This window comes from Cynoglossus semilaevis, chromosome 13, assembly GCF_000523025.1.
Source record: "Cynoglossus semilaevis isolate Cse_v1.0 chromosome 13, Cse_v1.0, whole genome shotgun sequence".
NCBI classification, from domain to species: domain Eukaryota; kingdom Metazoa; phylum Chordata; class Actinopteri; order Pleuronectiformes; family Cynoglossidae; genus Cynoglossus; species Cynoglossus semilaevis.
This window is the reverse complement of record NC_024319.1, coordinates 15,043,342-15,062,023: the sequence shown is the minus strand read 5'-3', so window position 1 is coordinate 15,062,023 and position 18,682 is coordinate 15,043,342. Positions and strand designations below refer to the sequence as shown.

Here is an 18,682-nt window from a genome sequence, read left to right as displayed (position 1 = left end):
AATTTGTTCTTAGAAAATAAAAAAGTGATTTTCTACATTTTAACTTCAACTTAAACCTTTATCTCAATCCTACGTCTAATGTATTCAGAGATAATGGGAGCATTTTGTGTCTGTTAATAGTTGTTCTCTCTGCCCTCACTGCTGATTTGAGTGGAAACCTTTGAGCAAACGTCTTTTCTTTTTCTGATGGCGGTGCTTTCTATTTCCACAGGTCTAGAGTCATCAGAAAAAAGCAGTAATTTCCAGTTCTTCTGGTTTAAAAACCCCTGTTTTCTCTCTCTGACTAACAGCAAGGGAACAACTTCCTGTCTTCCTCTCCTCTCCACACCCTGTGTCTCACTTTCTGTCTGTCCACTCTCATTGTGTGTCTAAATGCAGGGATTTGATTGGCTGATAATTTATGATATAGAGGAGATGGGAACTGTTTTGTTGTTATAATGACTGGAGAGGTTGGATCTGTCAAATAAAACAAACAGACCAAACATACCAGAGGTCAACAGTCACAGGTCGCTCCACTACAGGCTGTGACAAAACATTTGATGTAAGAATTTCACCCTGACTCATGTCAACGGCAATTCATCTCAAAATCAAACAAATAATCTTTTTTTTTAAACCCACAGTCTGGAGAATCTATAAACTCACCAACAGACTGTGGCAAATACCGTCTGCATCAGAGACTTAAAACACGCTGGAACATTCTTTTAACGTCTTCAGAGAGAGAGAGAGAGAGAGAGAGGGGATAGCTTGGCTTTTATGATTAACAGTTGGCATTTCCTCCCACAAGAAGAGATAAAAGACGACTTGAAGACAAGCAGAAGAAGTCAGGGAGTTGAAAAGATAACAGTGACCAGGAGGACACAGAGACAGGGATATGGAGAGACAAAATACACAACCAATCAAATCCATCCTGAGACAGAGAAGGAGATCTACCACTACATCAAATGACACTTTCACTGTATGTGTTTTCTTCAACTGCAACGACTACAATTCAAATAAAGAAAAAAGAACCAGAAAAACAAAATCCCAAGCTTCGTCATGAGAAAGCTCTGATGACAACGTTGACATCTCAGTGCACATATCTTAAGGAGTTCATTCAGATTTAGTTCAAGCATGTAATGCATTCATTTATGCATATTGGACAAAATGGGCCAAATAAATGAGTAAATAAATAAATATTCCACAAATCGTCCAGAATAGATGTCATTTTTGATGCAAGAATCTCCTTCAGTTTATTTGACAGATGGCTATTTATAGGCATGGAGGAGCAGACCAACAGCCCTGCCGTGGAGGACTAAGAACTCAAGGGCAAAAATCCAAAATCTGAAAATATGAGGCAGCATACAGTGAGCACAGAAAACATCTTCATTAATCATTTCCTTATGCTTAAAAATGTAATAATTATTTAAAAGTAAGAACATCCATTCTAAAACTGGATGTTTCTTTAGATACTCTGTAGTGTTGTCTGTGGGTTTGCTAAGGTGGGTGCTGTTTGTGAAGCCTTGTCCTAAACGCCTACAGAAGATATTACATCTCTATTAAATTCCAATCCTCACAGACCAGAGAACAGTGTGGAGATAGATCCATGTGTGAAACAGACGTCTGGCCAATGTTGTGTGTAAACAAGGCATTAATCAACTCCACTTCGGAACATATTCATTTAGTAAATCACTGAGTTTGTCAAATATGGACCTCTGTGTGGTTTGGACCAGGTTTTGTCACATAGTGTGTGGAGAGTTTATAAATGTTTGTTTAATGGTTTGGTGCAGAGTTGATGTAGTTTAGACACAGCTGGAAACAATAGGAGACACTGTGGGTCTGTCTGTGTAGAGACGGGGACACTTCTGGGACGCTCCACCGTCATTTTGAGGCCAGGGTGAAGAAACTTTGAGCAGTTTTGTGACAGTTTTAGGACAGCGTGGAGCACTAAGGCCAGGCTGGGACAGTTTTGGAACGGCTCTGGACAACTTGGTCAAGAAGCGAGACTGCTTCCAAAAGTCAGCTCTGTGTTGGTCCGCGGAGTGGAGACACCAGTCCTGCTTTATTCTGGGCCGCGGTTTCAGGATGGGGTGACACTGCGCTTCTGTGGTTCCTTGCAATTTGGCTGTGGGCTTTTTGCTATTTCAATCCCCCCTCAATGTACGCACACACACGTACTCACACACACACGTACACATTTTTCAGTCTGACCCTGCAACCTGATGTTTTACAAAGTGCTGTGTGTTTATAAAACTTTGTAAAATTAGGTTTTGGTGGCTTTCGTCCGCTACAGTAGGACAATCATGAATGATGAAAATCACTTTGTCTGCTGAAAAAAACTAGAGTCCAGACTCAGAAAGACGTACAGTGAGAGGGTTAGTCAAAAATATGTAAGACAGAGTTTATGTTTATACGCAGCGTCTCCTTTTAAAAACTAAAAACAGATCATGTCTCCATTAGTTTGGACTTTTTTGGTATATTTGACTCAAGTGTTTTATTTTCTCACCCTTTAAAATGAACATTTGGAAATTGACTTTACGTTTTTGACCAAACCTGAATGCTGCAATAGTTTGATCCTTGCAACAGGTTCTGGTTCAGATTTGAAGAATTACTTTAAAAAAGGTAAACAATTGGGTTTGGACCTGGAGAAAAAAACGCTCTCAATAAAGACAACATTCCTCTATGGTAACAATACTGACATTATAGTTTAAGTTTAGAACTTAAATGAAGGACATATGGAGACACAGTTTTGTTAATTACTTTTTTTTGTCTTAGTCTTTAAACCTTTTGACTTCTCCATGTACAGGGGAGTCAAAATGTGAATATCGTTCATGCTGCCATTATAGAACAACATGTCACTGTGGTTGAGAGCCTGTCAAAAACTAAGAAGTATTTTTTTTTTTTTTTTTTTAGTTTTAGGTAATTCAAATTTTTAGTAATTATTGTTTCTTCCAACTTAGGGAAAAAATGGGAAAAAAACCTCATGTTAAATGATTTGCATTTTTCTACAGTCCATCTCCAGTCATGTGGAGATTAAAAGTCATCAGTGGAGGACCGTGCTATATTTTAAAATTATAATGATTATTAATCACTGTGTAATAGTAGCAAACGCTCAGAGGAGACAGTCCACACTTGAACAGAACGGAAGCATTTTTCCTTTTACTGTGTGTGCTCTCAACACACATATACTTGCATTTTAAACACACACATACAGTATACACACACACACACACATACATTTGCACACAAGCGTGACCCATCTTCTCCCCTCTCTTTAATTTTAAAATAGAAGCAGGCCCCAAACCACAGCTACCAATGGGTGAAAATAGCTGCAACACACACATACACGCAGACAGACACACTCGTGTGCACACACTCACAGACACACACACACGTTGTATGGTATGAATATTCAACTTTTTTCAACACCACACTTGCAGATTTAATTTAATTTAACGTAGACTTTTTTTATCGCATTTATGACTGAGTATAACGGTACATATTTATTATACCAACTTACTAATGTAAGTACTACAGCTAGTACGACTGCATCTTGTACATGTAGAGATATCCGACAAATGACCAGCCAAATGGGAAACTACGGAAAAGGCAATGTACAAGGAGGAAGAGCACCCCTAGTGGTTGTTTCAACAGGAGTCTGCATCCACATATTTCTTTTGATGAAAAATGGATATTTCACAGAGTGTAGAAGAAGTTCAGCCAATAAAGGGAATAAAACACACGCGTGATTTGGGCAGTGGTTTTTTACAGTTACAGAGATTGCATCAGGTCATCTGTCATGTGTGAAGTGGGTGCGTCAGTCTGTGCACATCTGGTGGGAGGGGCTAAGGGTTAAAAGAGCTGAAATAACGCTTTCAAATACATGGGTGACTTGGAGATGAAACTATGCAATCAACTGGGTTTTAATGATACTGATGAAAATATTTCTACAATGACCATTTCCTCTTCATTCATTTTAAATTTAGAAATCAACATGAAACAACGATGCACGTTCCAATATCAGAGAAATTAAATGATGACATGATGCATTTTCTCAACTATGTGACAAACATTACAGACTTCAACAGGTGTGTGTGCATGTGTGTGTGTGTAAATACTTTGGGGCTGTTGAGGACAGCTGACCTAAAGAGTATCGTCAGGGTGAATTTGAATGTCATGTGACAAAATCAGATTTAGCAGTAATCTGACATAGAACTGTGACAGTATTTAATCATTAAAATTACTAAATAAAGTTTTCAACATGTATATGTGTGTCTTTTTTTTCATGATTACAAAAGTAAAGGTGAAAGTGATAATGTCGTTCTCTCTGTTCAGAAATATATGTGTGTTTTAGCCTTGATACCTGCAGGAAAGCCTCACATGAATGCATGAGAAACACACGTCCAATGAAGCAGGGCTTGTTAAAAGTTATCCTGTGTGTGTGTGTGTGTGTGTGTGTGTGTGTTTTCTGTGGTCTGAAAGGGAAACTGCTGCCTGCCGGTGTTGTTGGAAACCTAAATAAATGTGTATGTTTACAGGCGGGTGAAAAAGCAACATCTCAGCCTCTTAACAAACGACTGTTTACTGAAGAGCAGTGTTTGTGGTGCGTGTGTGTGTGTTTGTGCGTACACACAAGCATGTCTACAGTTATGGATTTTGGCAGCGGACCAGAGAAGCGAGGGAAGAGCTCATGAGCAGGAAACACACAAACAAAGTCTTCTGGACTTAAAAAAGTCGCCGCCTTTAGATTTGATCATTTACGTCATTATGGTGTTTCCAGGTTTGACTCCACAACTAAAAAGGTCTGTGTGTGTGTGGGTCTGTCAACAGGAGCATGTCCTTACAACATGAGTACTACTGAACTGCACAAAAACTACACTGAGGTTACTGACTGTAAAATTGATGTGATCCCTCCAATAACCTTTTACCACGTTGTTAAAGTATTATAGACTTTTCTCACCTACAACCACACGTCCCTTCACAATGACACACACAAACAAATATAATTATATATAATTATATATAAATTTGTATAATACAGTCTGGTATCATCGATAGTAGAAATATATGTGCATATATAAATATATATCACTGATGTATATTTACTGTATACATACACATACGTGTGTGTACGCTCTGTGTGTATGATTCTTGTTTGGGGTGCAAAAGGCCCCAGGTTCAAATCCTGAACCACTAAACTTAAATAAAGATTGATTTTATCCTGTACTTTGATGTAGAAAACCTGGGAGAAGGTGAAAAGAAGGAAGTGGGAGAGGAATAAATGAAATAAAGAGGGAGGAGAACAAACAGACTGTAATTGATGATCTTGTCAAAAGCCCTTCTATAAACTGTGGCCAGGACTAAATGAACCGTACAGTGTGTGTGTGTGTGTGTGGGTTTAAAGGAGTGAAGGAATTTTATGGATGTGTCTACCTTGCAAATGTGACTCTATTGGTGTGTCATTGGTGGATACTTGTAGTGTTTTTTTGCATGTATGCGTGTCTGTATGTGTGTGTGTTCAGATGCATTTAAATAGGAGTGTGTGTCAAACGTTTGAGGTGGAGTATGAATAGCCTTCATGTGTTTGCCTGACGAGGCCTAAAATCTCCAACAGGGGACCAAGTTATATTGGGAGCACGCTCACACACAGACACACAAAACTGAAACTGTGACACAGTTCAGAGTCAGTGTCGATGGTTCAGGTCAAACCTGGTGTCATGGTTTCTGTTGTTCTGTGTTTTGATTTGAATTGTTCCAATGGATTTTGAAACATTTATAACACACTAGTAGCAAACAGAAGTCAAACTCAAACTCAAGTACAGAGGAATCAATTCTCTGGGGGTCCACTGATGGTCTAAACTCACTTCTACCGACCTGCTTTTATATAATGCACATTTATATCAACATCAACAAACACAATGACACACTATGGGGTCACCTAGGACTGTCACAGGATGATGTGAAGCTAATTTGCCGTTTGAGTTCAAAGGTTATTTTCTAATATAAATACATTAAAGTTTTAGTATGCAGCTCATTCCTTCACCCACCCTCCTCAGACTCACCAGGTGCAGCCAGGTTCTGGATGTGGGCAGGGACCTGGACATTAGTCTCCGAGGCCAGAGTCAGCTGTCCTCCCTTGCTTATGCGTTCGCACAGCAGTGTGATGTGCTTTTTTAGGCGGGTGGTGTCACGGGGGAGACCCAGCAGGGGGCTACCAATCTGGGCCAGAGATGCAGCCTGGTCTTTGGGACTGCGGGAAAGGCAAGTTCGCAGCAGGTGAGTGACGGCTGCGTCGCAGCTCTCCTCCCAGCCCTGAGGAGAGAGAACTATACTGTATTTACCTGACACAAAACAACAGTGTCATGTTTGGGAAATGAACAGAATTCTTCTTTACACCACGTAAGATTTCAAAATTGCTACAATAAGAAAAGAAAATAACTGGGTTTTTTTTAGTAAAATTCTGGGACATTCTTGCTGTGAGCTGTACTGCATGGACAACAACATGGCATGGTGTTTCGACACCGAGACTCTTCATTATCCTGAGGACAGTCTGTGAGTCTGTGTCTCAACACCGGATCCATGTTGAAATTACGGAGAGGATGTTTGTTTCCGTTAAGAACACCACGATCTCCCTGGCACCAACTATTGTTCCAGTATCTAACTACAAATTAGTCACTTTGCCTAAACCTTACCACATTTTTGCCCCACTGACTTCCTAAAAAACACCAAGTGGTTAACACTATTGTGTTGATCTGCTCATATAAAGACATGACAAGAAGAAATATATCTTTGTTTGAGAACAATGACCCGGTTTGGAGACGAGCAGGTCTAGAAGACAAGGTTAGGACGCTAGTGGAAGTAGAAAAAGATGGGGGTGAAGTAACGGTAACTACATTTAAATGTTTGAACTCCATCTAAAGGTTTCTGGTGCAATTCATTGTTGAAGTTTAATAGCCCCAACCTCAGCTGTCTTTACTAAACAAGAGAAAGAACATCTGGTAGAATATCCTTTCTGTGAGTTTGACCTCATAAAAAGAATTAGATTTGTGTACTTAAATGTGTGTACAATATAATATAAAGTGTTGGCCGATACAAACGGTCTCCTTTATAGTCAGAATTCATGTCTTAACAAAAGTATTTACTTGCACAAAGGTGCATGTTGCACTGCACTTGTACTTATATTTTTTGGGCATATAGGAGTGAAACAACTAAAACCAATAATTAAAATAAATCAATCAATTTATAATGACAAGAGATGATTTCAGAAACATTTCTAATTATTGTTTAAGGCCAACTTATACCTCTCTGTTTGTCCCGCACTCACACATACGCAGACTCACTCACCCACTAACACCCTGTTACACACACTCACACACACACACACATCTGCTCACTTATCTTGTCCTAAAACCCCCTGAATCTATAACCAGCCGTCCCAGGGTTTGACACTGAATGGGAGTGCCTGTGCACGGTCGTGTTGACAGGTACCCGCCTGACATCCCCTTTTCTCCTCACACACCCGCCTCCCCCAACTGCTGCCGCCACGCTGATAGGCCCCTAATGAGCCATAATGACAGGTAATCAACCCTGTAATGATGATGACAGAGAGACAGAGACAGAGAGGGAAGGCGAGAAGGAGAGAGAGAGGGGGGATCGTGGAAGGTCAAGAAGATGAGATGATGACAGAGACGAGGGCAGATATTAAAGAGATGAGTGGAAGGACGATGGGTGAGTTGAGATAAGAAATGAGGGGAGAGCAGACAGAGGAGGAGAGGGAGGAGAGCTGGAGGGCTTCAATGGGGGGAAAATAAGAGAGGAGGAACAGGAGCAGGAGGAAAGATGGGAGGTGGGTGACCTATCCCTACTACAATACCTCACCAGGTTATCAAATACTAGGAACAGCATAACTGCAGGTTTCTGTGGAAACTTGGCACTTTTTCACACACACACACACACACACACACTTGTTCCACATGCTGCGGAGGGAAATTAAACGTCTTTAAAAGTTAAACCACAGACATTTACCCTAAAGAAGAAAGGAAGCTAAGAAAAGGTGGAGTGGAGCATGTTTGGATCCGGGCCACAACGATAAATTAGACAAGTTCCCAGTAATGTAAAATAGGACGGACGTTTCCTGCCGCAAGAAACAAGGAAGCGTTTGTCTTCTATTAACCTCATTCACACCATGTTTGACTTCTAAGGACTATTATTAAAGTTATTTTAAAGTGGGATACGAACATGTTTTTTTTCTAGGTGATCAATAGCTTTTAACAACTTTACATTATAGTCCTACTAAATCTTTTATTGGGCTGTTACTCAGGCAGAATGGCGTTTTAAAGTTAGTTTGTTTGATTTACAAATAATTCTATCTGGCCATGTACAAAGGCAAATCTGGGCCAAACATCCAGCTATGAACTGGGGTAAACAGAAGCAGGTTGCTTTAACGACATCATCCATGTGAATGAGAGTTTGAAATGTTCTAGAGTAAATATGGACCACAAGTGTTTTTCTATGTGACATAGAGTGAAGAGTTGCCTTGACTTTAAGGTAACTTTAAAACTGAATAGGTAAAAAAAAAGACTTTCTCAATAAAAAAAATAAAATAAAATAATTAGACCCCAGAGAATAAATAATCAGTGGAGGATCCCAGTCTCGTCTCTAGGCAGCATCAAGAATATTGGGTTTGACTGGGGTGGAAATCCCAGGTGTGATTACAGCGTTATTGGACAGCCATGGAGAAAACACCCCCGGGCCTAGCACGCAACCTTGGAGGACTCCCAAAGAGAGGAGTAAAGGTTTAGACAGCAATTCCTCAGTCCTGACATTCCCATCATAACTGGGAAAGTCATTTAAGGAGCCGGAGGTACGGCTGTGTGAAAACAGCTCTGTCATACAGACAGTCTCTGTTGGAGGGACTCCAGCGTCGGTACCTGGAAGGAGGTTTCTAAAAACACCAGAAATCCAATGTCATCCTGTACATTTTCTAAGGTGATCAACAAAAACAACCTGCTTTTGTTCTTTTTTTTTTTTGGATTTTGGAAAAACATTTTCTCGATTGGAAGGAACATGAGAGACATTTTTCGGGATACTTCATAGGGTATCATAGGAAGACAATTCTGGTAACCCGTCAGTGATCACCTGTCAAGCACAGAGTGACTGATGGAAATCAGAGAGCGACGCCATAGGGAAGGGGCAGGAAGGAGAACGAGGTTGAGAAAGAGTAGAAAGAGGTGAAAGAGAAACTAAAAGTGTCAACAAAAAATACATGTCAGGGGATGTAGAAGGGAACAGAGAGGGTGAGGTGAGTAAGAGTGCAAATATGGGTTTAGTGAAAGAAGAAAATAGGGAAATTAGCAAAAAAAAAAACAATTATTAAAAAATAATTAATAAATAAATAAATAAAAAAATTAAATAAGGATGATTTGATGGGAGTGGAAACATTTGATGGAATTAAAATTGGTTAAAAGGAGGATGAGAGGGTGGAGAGATGGAGGAATGTGAAAAGAAGAGGAGGAGAGGAGGTGGCAGGGTTCTGCATGGTTGCAGCTAAATGAGACGTGTGGTGGGATGCCACACATACGCACTTCCTCTTCTCCTCCTCTTCCTCACTTCTTTTAGGGCAGACAGGAGAGGCGCTGAGCAACACTTCTCTAAACATTCTGTGAATATTCTGAGGTTTAGTGTGGACATCTGCTAAAGATCTTGACCACTGATGTGACAGACCACAGTAAAGGGAACAGGATCGTTAGAAAGGCTAGCATTTGGAATTTGAATGCATTAATTAATCATTATCTAACTAATGTGGTAAAAATATATTATTACTGACAAGGGTAAATAAAGGTAAATAAATTAGCTAATCCAGTCGTTCTCAAACTGTGGTACGCGTACCACCAGTGTTACGCGAGCACTCTCTAGCGGTACGCGGGGAAAATTCATATTTTCACATTTACATTTTAAACTGAATTTAATCTGAAACATACCATGAACAATTAATACAACATTTAGAAAAAATGTGTAGCTACTTGTGAGATTATGAAATAGGAAGCTAATAGTGAAGGCTTATGCTGCTATATTCTAATGTTGGTCATCATGGTGGTACTCTGAGAGTATTTTCTCAGATGGTACAAAAAGTTTGAGAACCACTGATCTAATCCATACATTTGCATGTTAAAATGCAGTTCAGATCAGCTAAAGTAATGCTGGGTATTTTTACAGTAGCAAATCAGAGCACCTTTGAATTTGTATCAACTTATTTAAGTGTACTGTAGGTCAGTGTTTCCCAAAGACTGGGTCGCGTCAGCCAGGTGGGTCGCAAGAGATTTTTTTTGGGGTCGTCTCGCATCATGTTTCCCAAGAATTTACGAATAATGTCTATTGGGTCGCAAAGGTTTGTGACTTTTAAAATATAGGTCTCCAGAATAAAAAGTTTGGGAAACACTGCTATAGGTGACTGGATGCTAAAAAATCTGGAAGATGTCCTTTATTTATCCTGTAAAAATAGGACATTTATTATTATTTAGGAAGTGAAAATGACATACTATTTTCTCACTGAACAATGTAAATGTTCCTAAAACAGACTTTAGTTTAGAGTTCAGACCGTTACATGACTCTGAAACTCTGTGCAGCATTTAAACCTATTTTGTTTTTTGTCGGGAGCCACACATTGAGCCAAATGCCAGCAGCTGTAGCCCCGGCAACGCTGTAATCATCCGGCCGCTGCATCTGTCGTTAATCAACCAGCACAAATCTGCCCACTGGTCCAAAAACACAAATCTAAAATCAAAACAAATCACATTAAATAAACCAAATAAAGGAGAGTTTGATTTGGGATTAACGCATAAAAACATGTCCTGGAAAATGTTGCTTCTGTTTCCCCTTTTCTCCTCAGATTATTTTTACCTCCTCATCAGTTTTTTATACTAGAAAAACCTCTGGAAGAAAGAGGAAGATTTCAAGATTCCCCCTATATCCCTATCCCTTATCTATTTAGAATTTTTTTTTAAGAAACCTAGATTTAACTCTCATTATCTGCTGTAGCTCCTATATCTACAGCATACGACGACAAAATGTAATTTCTCATGACCATTTTTTTAAACTTTTTTGTAGTGCAGAGTCATCGCACCATCCTGGAGTGTGAGTCGGCTTCTCTGAAAATAGCTCATCAGTTCTGTCCACCTGTTTGTCTTTTAATGATACGGACATGACCCTGATTAAAGATAATACACTTAATGCCATTAATCCTATTTAAAATAACACACACCAGTGCATACAAAAACAAACACACGCACAGGCAAAGAGAAACAGTCCCCAAGGGCTCATCATCTGAACCTCTCATCTATTCCTGTCTGCCCTGGACATGTGTGTGTGTGTGTGTGTGTGTGTGAGTGTACTGCTGTAACAGATGTAACAGATATTTTATGTGCTGCTGTTTATGAAGACACAGATGTTTGTGTGTACCAGTGTGTGTGTAATGGGAGGCCGTCAGAGGAGGACGAGGCTGGAAATAGACTTAGTGGTAATGAGAGGTTGAGGGGTTTGATCATCAGTGCCATGGAAAAATGAACTCACACACACGCACGCCTGCACACACACACTGAGTCAGTACAGGTACCTAGATTTGGACTCTTCACAGGGACATACATTTTTTGTTGATTGCACTGAATGGAAGAACACCGTCAACTCGGCTGATTAGTATAACACACATGAGAATCACACAAGACACAGACGTGTAAAGCATCAGTGAACTCTATGTGCATCTCATCCACTAGTGGTCATTGTGCCCTTGACCTGTACACATACGTACATAACCACAGTCTTACAGAGCCTCTCTCGCTCTCTGTCTCTCTCTCTCTCGATCATCTAGATAGGGATCTGCCAATAAATTGCAGATTTAATACTGGTAGATCATTAGCAATTAAAATAAAATATAAAAATACTGTATATAAATATAATTCTATAGTGTGTAGTAGTGACCATATACTATACGAACTGAATCATACTGCACCGTACAGCTACAAGCCTTAAATCAATACGCAAACATATAAGCTGTAAATAAAGTATGTTACTTTATATAAGTAAATATATTTCAATATTTTCAATGTAGGTGGATATCTTTAGCCTGGTCATTTGAGTTCAAGCACCTAGTTCATAAAACTAGCTCTTTGTGATAGCTAGCAGTTTCTTGTTTACATCCTTGGACAAAATCAGTTAGGATTATTCCCTCTGAAATCCAGCAAACAGTACCAAAAACATTTTGAACTATCTGATTTCAACTTTACAGTCCCAACTTTTTGTTTGGATCAGCGATCGGATCAGCAACTGGATGTGTGAGGATCAGACTGTTTTTTAGCATGATCACCCCTGGCTGGTGACCGGCCTTATCTGCTATTTAAAACAGCAGAGTTGAGTGGAACAGTGTGTGTCGAGTGCGATGAGGCTAAAAATCGATATTGGCAAATCACGTTTAAGAAACTGGAGATTGGCGAGTGTGAATACCAGCTGTGGTGTGTCCTGCAGCAGTGGCAGCAGTGCGGCCTCCAGGATGGAGCTCTGGTCCGGGGTCAGGTTCTGCCACAGTGACAGCAGCAGCACCAGCAGGTGTGTGGCGCTCCTCAGACGGACGAACGCCTCCTCCAGGAGTGTGTGGTTCTCTTCTGCAGCCTCTGCCAGTGTTATGACCTGGAGCAGAAAGGAAACATGTCGTGTTTTTTAGTCAAGGTCAAGGACGGCATAAAGCAAGGACTTCCTGTATGTGTAAGTATGACTCATTAGTCTTTTTTTATCTTAAGAAAGTGTCTAAATTATTGAAATCCACAGAAAAAAAACATAAGTTCATGACGACTCCTTTTTGTTTCAAAGTCAACAGAGCGTGGGGATAAGTCATCAGACTTGCAGAGAAGATCAGTGCATACACAGAGACGTCTGTTTGAACTCCGCTGTGTTTTGTTCTTTTATTGACGTTTATTTTTCCAGCTGAAAAAGAAGCTAAGCTGTAATAATCCCAAACGGCCTCAGAATGAGATTTCCAGAGCTCAAACAAGAGGAACAGTGGTGCGGTTTGTTCAGAGTGAGACTTTAATTCTAACAGACTCCATGCTATAATAGATTGTGGGAATAAGGACACAAATCCACTTCCTTCTCCTCGGAAAGCCACATGAAATATTACAGAGTCAGGACAGAAGCTTCCTGGTGTTTCAAACATGGATTGCAAAACAATAATCTATCTGGAATTAGAGAACTTATAACATTTAGCTCCACAGGAGGCTAGGGGAAAAACAGAAAAAGCATTGCTTTTTTTAAACATTTCTGAGGCAACACTGCAGCGCTGAAGCCGGTTCAACTTGTCTGTGGTGTAATTGGATTTTAATCTGGAGTTGGGAAAATATTTGCAAGACAAGAACATTTGTTTACTTCATCATTGTATTAATGCAATTACAATTCACAAGTTCCATGCCATTAGGCCCAGATGGTAACCATCAGGTTCTGTTTTCCTGAGACACTGTTTCTATTTGGACTTGTTAGCGACTTGGTGCATTCATAATGCTGCATATATTTGTACTTAGGAGCTCGTGTGTTTCATTAGTTTCCCTTTCTTCAGGCCCAAAACTCCACATGTGCACAACTGTTACTACACCTTCAAATAAACACCTTTTGAGCTTTTTACAGTTAAAAACCTAATAGTTTACTCATCCATGCTGTCAAAGCATAAACAGATTATAAGCAATTGGAGTAACTCGTCGGCGTGTGACGTTAGGACCTGAAGGCAGCACTAAGAGTTACAAGGAAGAGAAAACTGTTCCTGAAAAGTTTCTGAAAAGTTTCTGTAATAAATACAATTAAAATAGCAAAACATTTTGGAATCCAGTCATGGTCCGGATTGGATGGTTTGGTGGGCCAGATTTGGCCTGCGGGTCATAAGTTGATTCCACATCACTACTCAGATTTTTTCTTTGGTGAATTTCCCACCTTATACTCCCACTATTATTCCCCCAGTGTTTGAAAGGTTAAAGAGAAAACGCATCAAAAAGGTGTGGTGGGACCCGGTGATCTCTGACCTCTGTCCAGAGGTCGACCCCTCCATGAGTGCAACAACAGAGGAGTGCAGATGAGAGAAGCAGGGCAGAAGAGTGGTGACAGAGCATGAGGAATGGAGAAGAGGACAACAAGAAAAGACAAGCCGGACAAAGAGAAGGACAGAAACGGGAGACGAGGGAGGAGAGAAGGAGAAAGGAGCTGATGAGGAGAGAGACAGAGGAGGTGAAAGCAGATCTGGGACTAATGGATGAGTGTGTGTTCAGATAATTGAGTGATATGCAGGTCTGAGCGCCAACGTGCGCCAGCAGTTTGTTTGACAAATGGATTCAGTGCTCGGTATTAGATACTGCGAAAACACAGATAGAAGATACGGCAGTGAAGTGTGTGAGAATGTGTGAGTGTCAGGGTGGAGCTGTGATTGCCAGGGTAGAGGGAGCTGTTTGGCTTGGAGTAATAATAAACGTCGTACATACTGCACTGCACATGTACCTGTCATCTGTGTGATGTGTGATATAAAAACCTCACTTCATCTTTTAGGGTTTGTGGCTTCAGCCACTGGTATACACCTGTACCTTGACTTACTGTAACTGGTACACACAACGTTACCACATCTGTAACAAATCTGTACCATTGTCTACCATACAGTACCAATACTCATTGTTTTACACATAGATACACACCAAGTGTGAGTACCAGTACTACTAAATCCTTACCATACCAGCTGACCAGAAAGTGAGCAGAGCTTTTATACCAATAGCAGTTTATAGAGTGAGACAAATATATTTGTCTCACTCTATAAACACATGCACATACAAAATATTAGTAAAGTACTCTTCAGTTTAGCAGTAACTCTCCACTGTGAGGCTGAACTGAGAAGAAGACAGCATATTCAGCATCAAGACACGTCTTCAGGTCTGTTTTTAATTCCTTGTATTGTAACGGAACAAATTTTAAAGTAAGCCTTGATCCAGATTTGTCCTAGTTGAATTCCTCCAAACTGCTGACAGTGTAAAAACTACCAGTGAACAGCTGTAGAAAAACACACAGCACTGACTGATCAGCTACTATATTATATTTCTATTTTGACCTTTTTATTTTTTAGCTTTGGCTAGTTGTCCAACATACAGTGCAGAAGAACTTTTTTTTTTACCTTCTACCACAATGCTTTGCAATGCATCATAGCATTGTTTTTAATATAACTGGGTAAACTCCAGTGCTCCTAAACTATAGGTAAATATATTTAACATGTGGTTGTTAAGTTAGAGAAGTAACAGGTTGTTAAACTGAGGTTAACCTGATGGTACTGTGGAGTGAGAATTCCTGTATTTCCAAACACAATTCATTTATAAAAAGCAATCGTTTTCACTGACCGTGTCACATGACCGCGGTGTGTATGTATAGGTATGCATTTGTGTGTGAATTGATAAAAGGCCTTTGGTCTCCTGAAGGGCTTCATTGTTGGCAGCGGCTCGGCTCCACACACACACTGATTGATGCCAGCTGAGAGAACACAAAGACACATTTAAGGAGGACACACACACACACACACACACACGAACATCACACACGGTGAGGAGAATTACGGCGAGAGTCAAACCATAGGAGTGAGAGATAAAACAGGATATTATTCCATGTCCACACACACACACACACACACACACACACACACAGTAGCTGTTAGCTGTACGTCAGTTGCTGCTGAACTGTAACTGACCTTAAACAACCTGCAGTTGGAGCTGCTGAGCCTGCGAGTCTGTCTGGGCCACGTTCAACACACAATAAAGGCACATTATGTTTAATTTAAACACTTTTTTGGAACAAAGATTGAGTTTGAATGAAATTGCCTTAATACAGTACATTCGATTTTTCAAAGTACTCCTTACTAGTACTTGGGGCCTTTTAAAGCAGTTCGCTTAAGTAGTAAAAGGTTGCTTTTTCCTGTGCAGACACAGAGGCATTAATAGTTGGGTGGTCTTTTTTGTTTTTTTGACATAATTTTTTTTTTTTAAGATTCCTTAGGGTCACATTTGTCTTGAAGGGTTGTTTATTTGGAGTGTTTTTTTTTTCCTTTATTTTTATATTCATTCGTGTATTTATTTTTAAACCATGACAACCATTATTTCTGACATAAGTTTGACAGCATCTGTAAATTTCAAAAGCAAATGTCTTTTTATACCATCTAGACGACTCACACACTCCTGACGCTTCCATATGTTTTATACAGTTCCTGTAGGTCAACCACAGGATCACCACACAGACACACAAACAGTGATGTTTGTATATCCACACACAAATGCACTGAAATGTGAACGCGCACTTGGACCAAAACCGCCAGAACAGTACGGAGCAACACAAACAGAAATCATGGGCAGCCTTATCTGTGGAAACGCACGACTGACAGCACACGCACACACGCGCACACACACCCGCCGTGTATACAAACTATGTGGTTGTGGTTGCGAAGAACTATTTGCAGCTGATGGCCTGCATGAGGCTCGGGAGCAAGAAAAGGCGAAACGGCGTAGGGACCAATCAGAGGGCAGAAACACATAAACAAGTCAAGAGAAAAAGTGAACCACCAAACACAAAAGTGAGGCAGAGAAAAGTGTTAGAGAGCAGTCCATGGCTGGATGTTCACAGGACTATAACTTTACTGTTAATGACAACATTATGGTAACACTACAAATGCTAACCAGGCTGAGAGTTTGATCTGTCCGTGTTTGACTGCTGGCTTCCTGCCCCGGTGTTTGGTCCATTTATCTAAACGCAGTCAATGTTTTCACTAAAACCTCATGAAGTGTGTTTAAATGTTTACCAGAAACCACAGAGAGAGAAAATAGGAATTGTCCAAACAACAGCTAAAGCTATAACAAACTTTTAAAATTGTTTCCAAAACAGATAAAATCAGAATATAGAATTCATTCATTCACTGTTTTTTTATCTACCTTCTATAAAACCACAACATTCTACGGACAGGGAGAAAACTTTTTTTTTTTATTTCGACTTTACCAGAGGGGGGCAGATTGACTCCCTGTAAGTTTGCGCTATTGACCTGTGTCCCCAGATGTGAAGCAAAACGAACACCATATTAAGAACCAGTGGTGAAAATGGTACCTGTGTTCCACTCTTCTTCCTTGTGTATCCACGCCTCCCTCATCATCCAGCCCCTGCCCACCGTGTTTCCCTTTGTGATGATAACCGCACCATCCCTACCTGTGTCTTGTTAACTCCCCCTGTCTGTAAATAAACCCCTCAGACCCCTTCTTTTGTTGCCAGTTTGTATGTGACTACAGTGAACCAGAACTCTTGTTTCTTCCCTAATAATGTCTATGTGTTTTTACCGACCCAGAGATTTAGTTCCTTAATCGAGTATCATTTTTTCCTGTGTTTCCAGTTGCCTGTTCAACTGACCACGACTTGAAACCACAGCTCTCTGTTCTTTTGACCATCTTCTTCCTCACTGAAGACTGTGTGTATCTATTTTTGGATATACCTTCAAAACCTGCCGTCAAACTTTACCAAAAAGTTTTTACAGTCTATGATTGCATCTCTTCTTAGAATAATCGCACCGAACAGAAACACAGAATAATCTCGATACTGCTCCATTTTTTCTAGTCCTCAGAGGAGTTGAAAGAAAACAAAGATGATGGAAATGTTTCTGTGCGTTTCTCCTCCATTAGCGTGAACCCAAAACATGAAAGGGAACAAGAAAGTCTGTAGAGCATAGAGTTCCAACGCCACCACCAAGTACCCCCGCCAAGTCTAATCCACCGGGAACATAATTAACAATCACCCTCCCTGTCTCCTTAATAGGTGTATCAGATATCAGCAGAGAAGTCAAATAAAACACACCCAATACTTCCTGTCAAACATGAGGGAACCTTTGTGAGAGCGACCGTAGCTGAAGGTGAATAAATCTGAATCATTTCTTTTCATTGTTGGACGAAACGACTTGAAAAACAAAGCTCTGAGTGTTTCAGTAAGTGTGCGAGTGTGTGTGCACCTCAGCCGCGGTAGATTAGATGTTTCCTGCTCAGTTAGCCGCAGCTAGTAGCAGGGATCAGGTCCAAGCTACACACACTCATACTGATAGTACAGACTGCATGGGGACATACAGATTTGTCTTGGCGTGACTAAGAAAAGTTACGCAGAGAAAAATAGATGAAAAAAAGGAAAAAGAAGAATGTTTACACTGACAGAGGAGACGGAGGAACAGGAGAAGAGAGAGTTAAAGAAAACAGTTGAGAGGTTCATCCTGGGGTCAGATGGATGGCTGTACGAGTTTCTGTGTTTTAATTAAAGAACCAATTAGAATGTCAGGGAAACGATGGCTGGAATCACAGCAACTATTTCCTGACTAATGCACAGGCCAGTGGATATGGTTACACACACACACACACACACACACACACACGTACAGACTGGAACACTGCAACGACGTGAAGAGTTTTAGGGAGTTAACCTAAACATTACAAATTGTCAGACATGAGCTTACACCATCACACACACACACACACACACACACACACACACACACACAGAGAGAGAACATCTGATGTTCTACGACATCATTTCCTTTTCATCTTTTTTGTCTCTTTCATCACTGTTCAGTTTACACGACAGCAGCTGTTAAATGTTCGTACTGACTGAGACTGTGTCCAGCTTTAACAGC

General features: G+C 40.3%; 1 protein-coding gene across 2 annotated transcripts in view; it reads right to left on the bottom strand.

Moving 5' to 3' along the window:
* Positions 1–18,682, bottom strand: part of bbs9 (Bardet-Biedl syndrome 9) — a 151,521-nt gene that overhangs the window by 55,902 nt on the left and 76,937 nt on the right. For both annotated transcript variants that reach the window (XR_003051514.1, XM_008323797.3), the window contains exons 19-20: positions 12,472–12,654; positions 6,039–6,288 (exon numbers count right to left, since the gene is read on the bottom strand). Coding sequence is in view for 1 of the 2 variants with exons in the window: in XM_008323797.3 (XP_008322019.1) it covers positions 6,039–6,288; positions 12,472–12,654 (433 nt within the window). In the remaining variant the exon portion in view is untranslated. The remainder of the gene's footprint in view (positions 1–6,038; positions 6,289–12,471; positions 12,655–18,682) is intronic.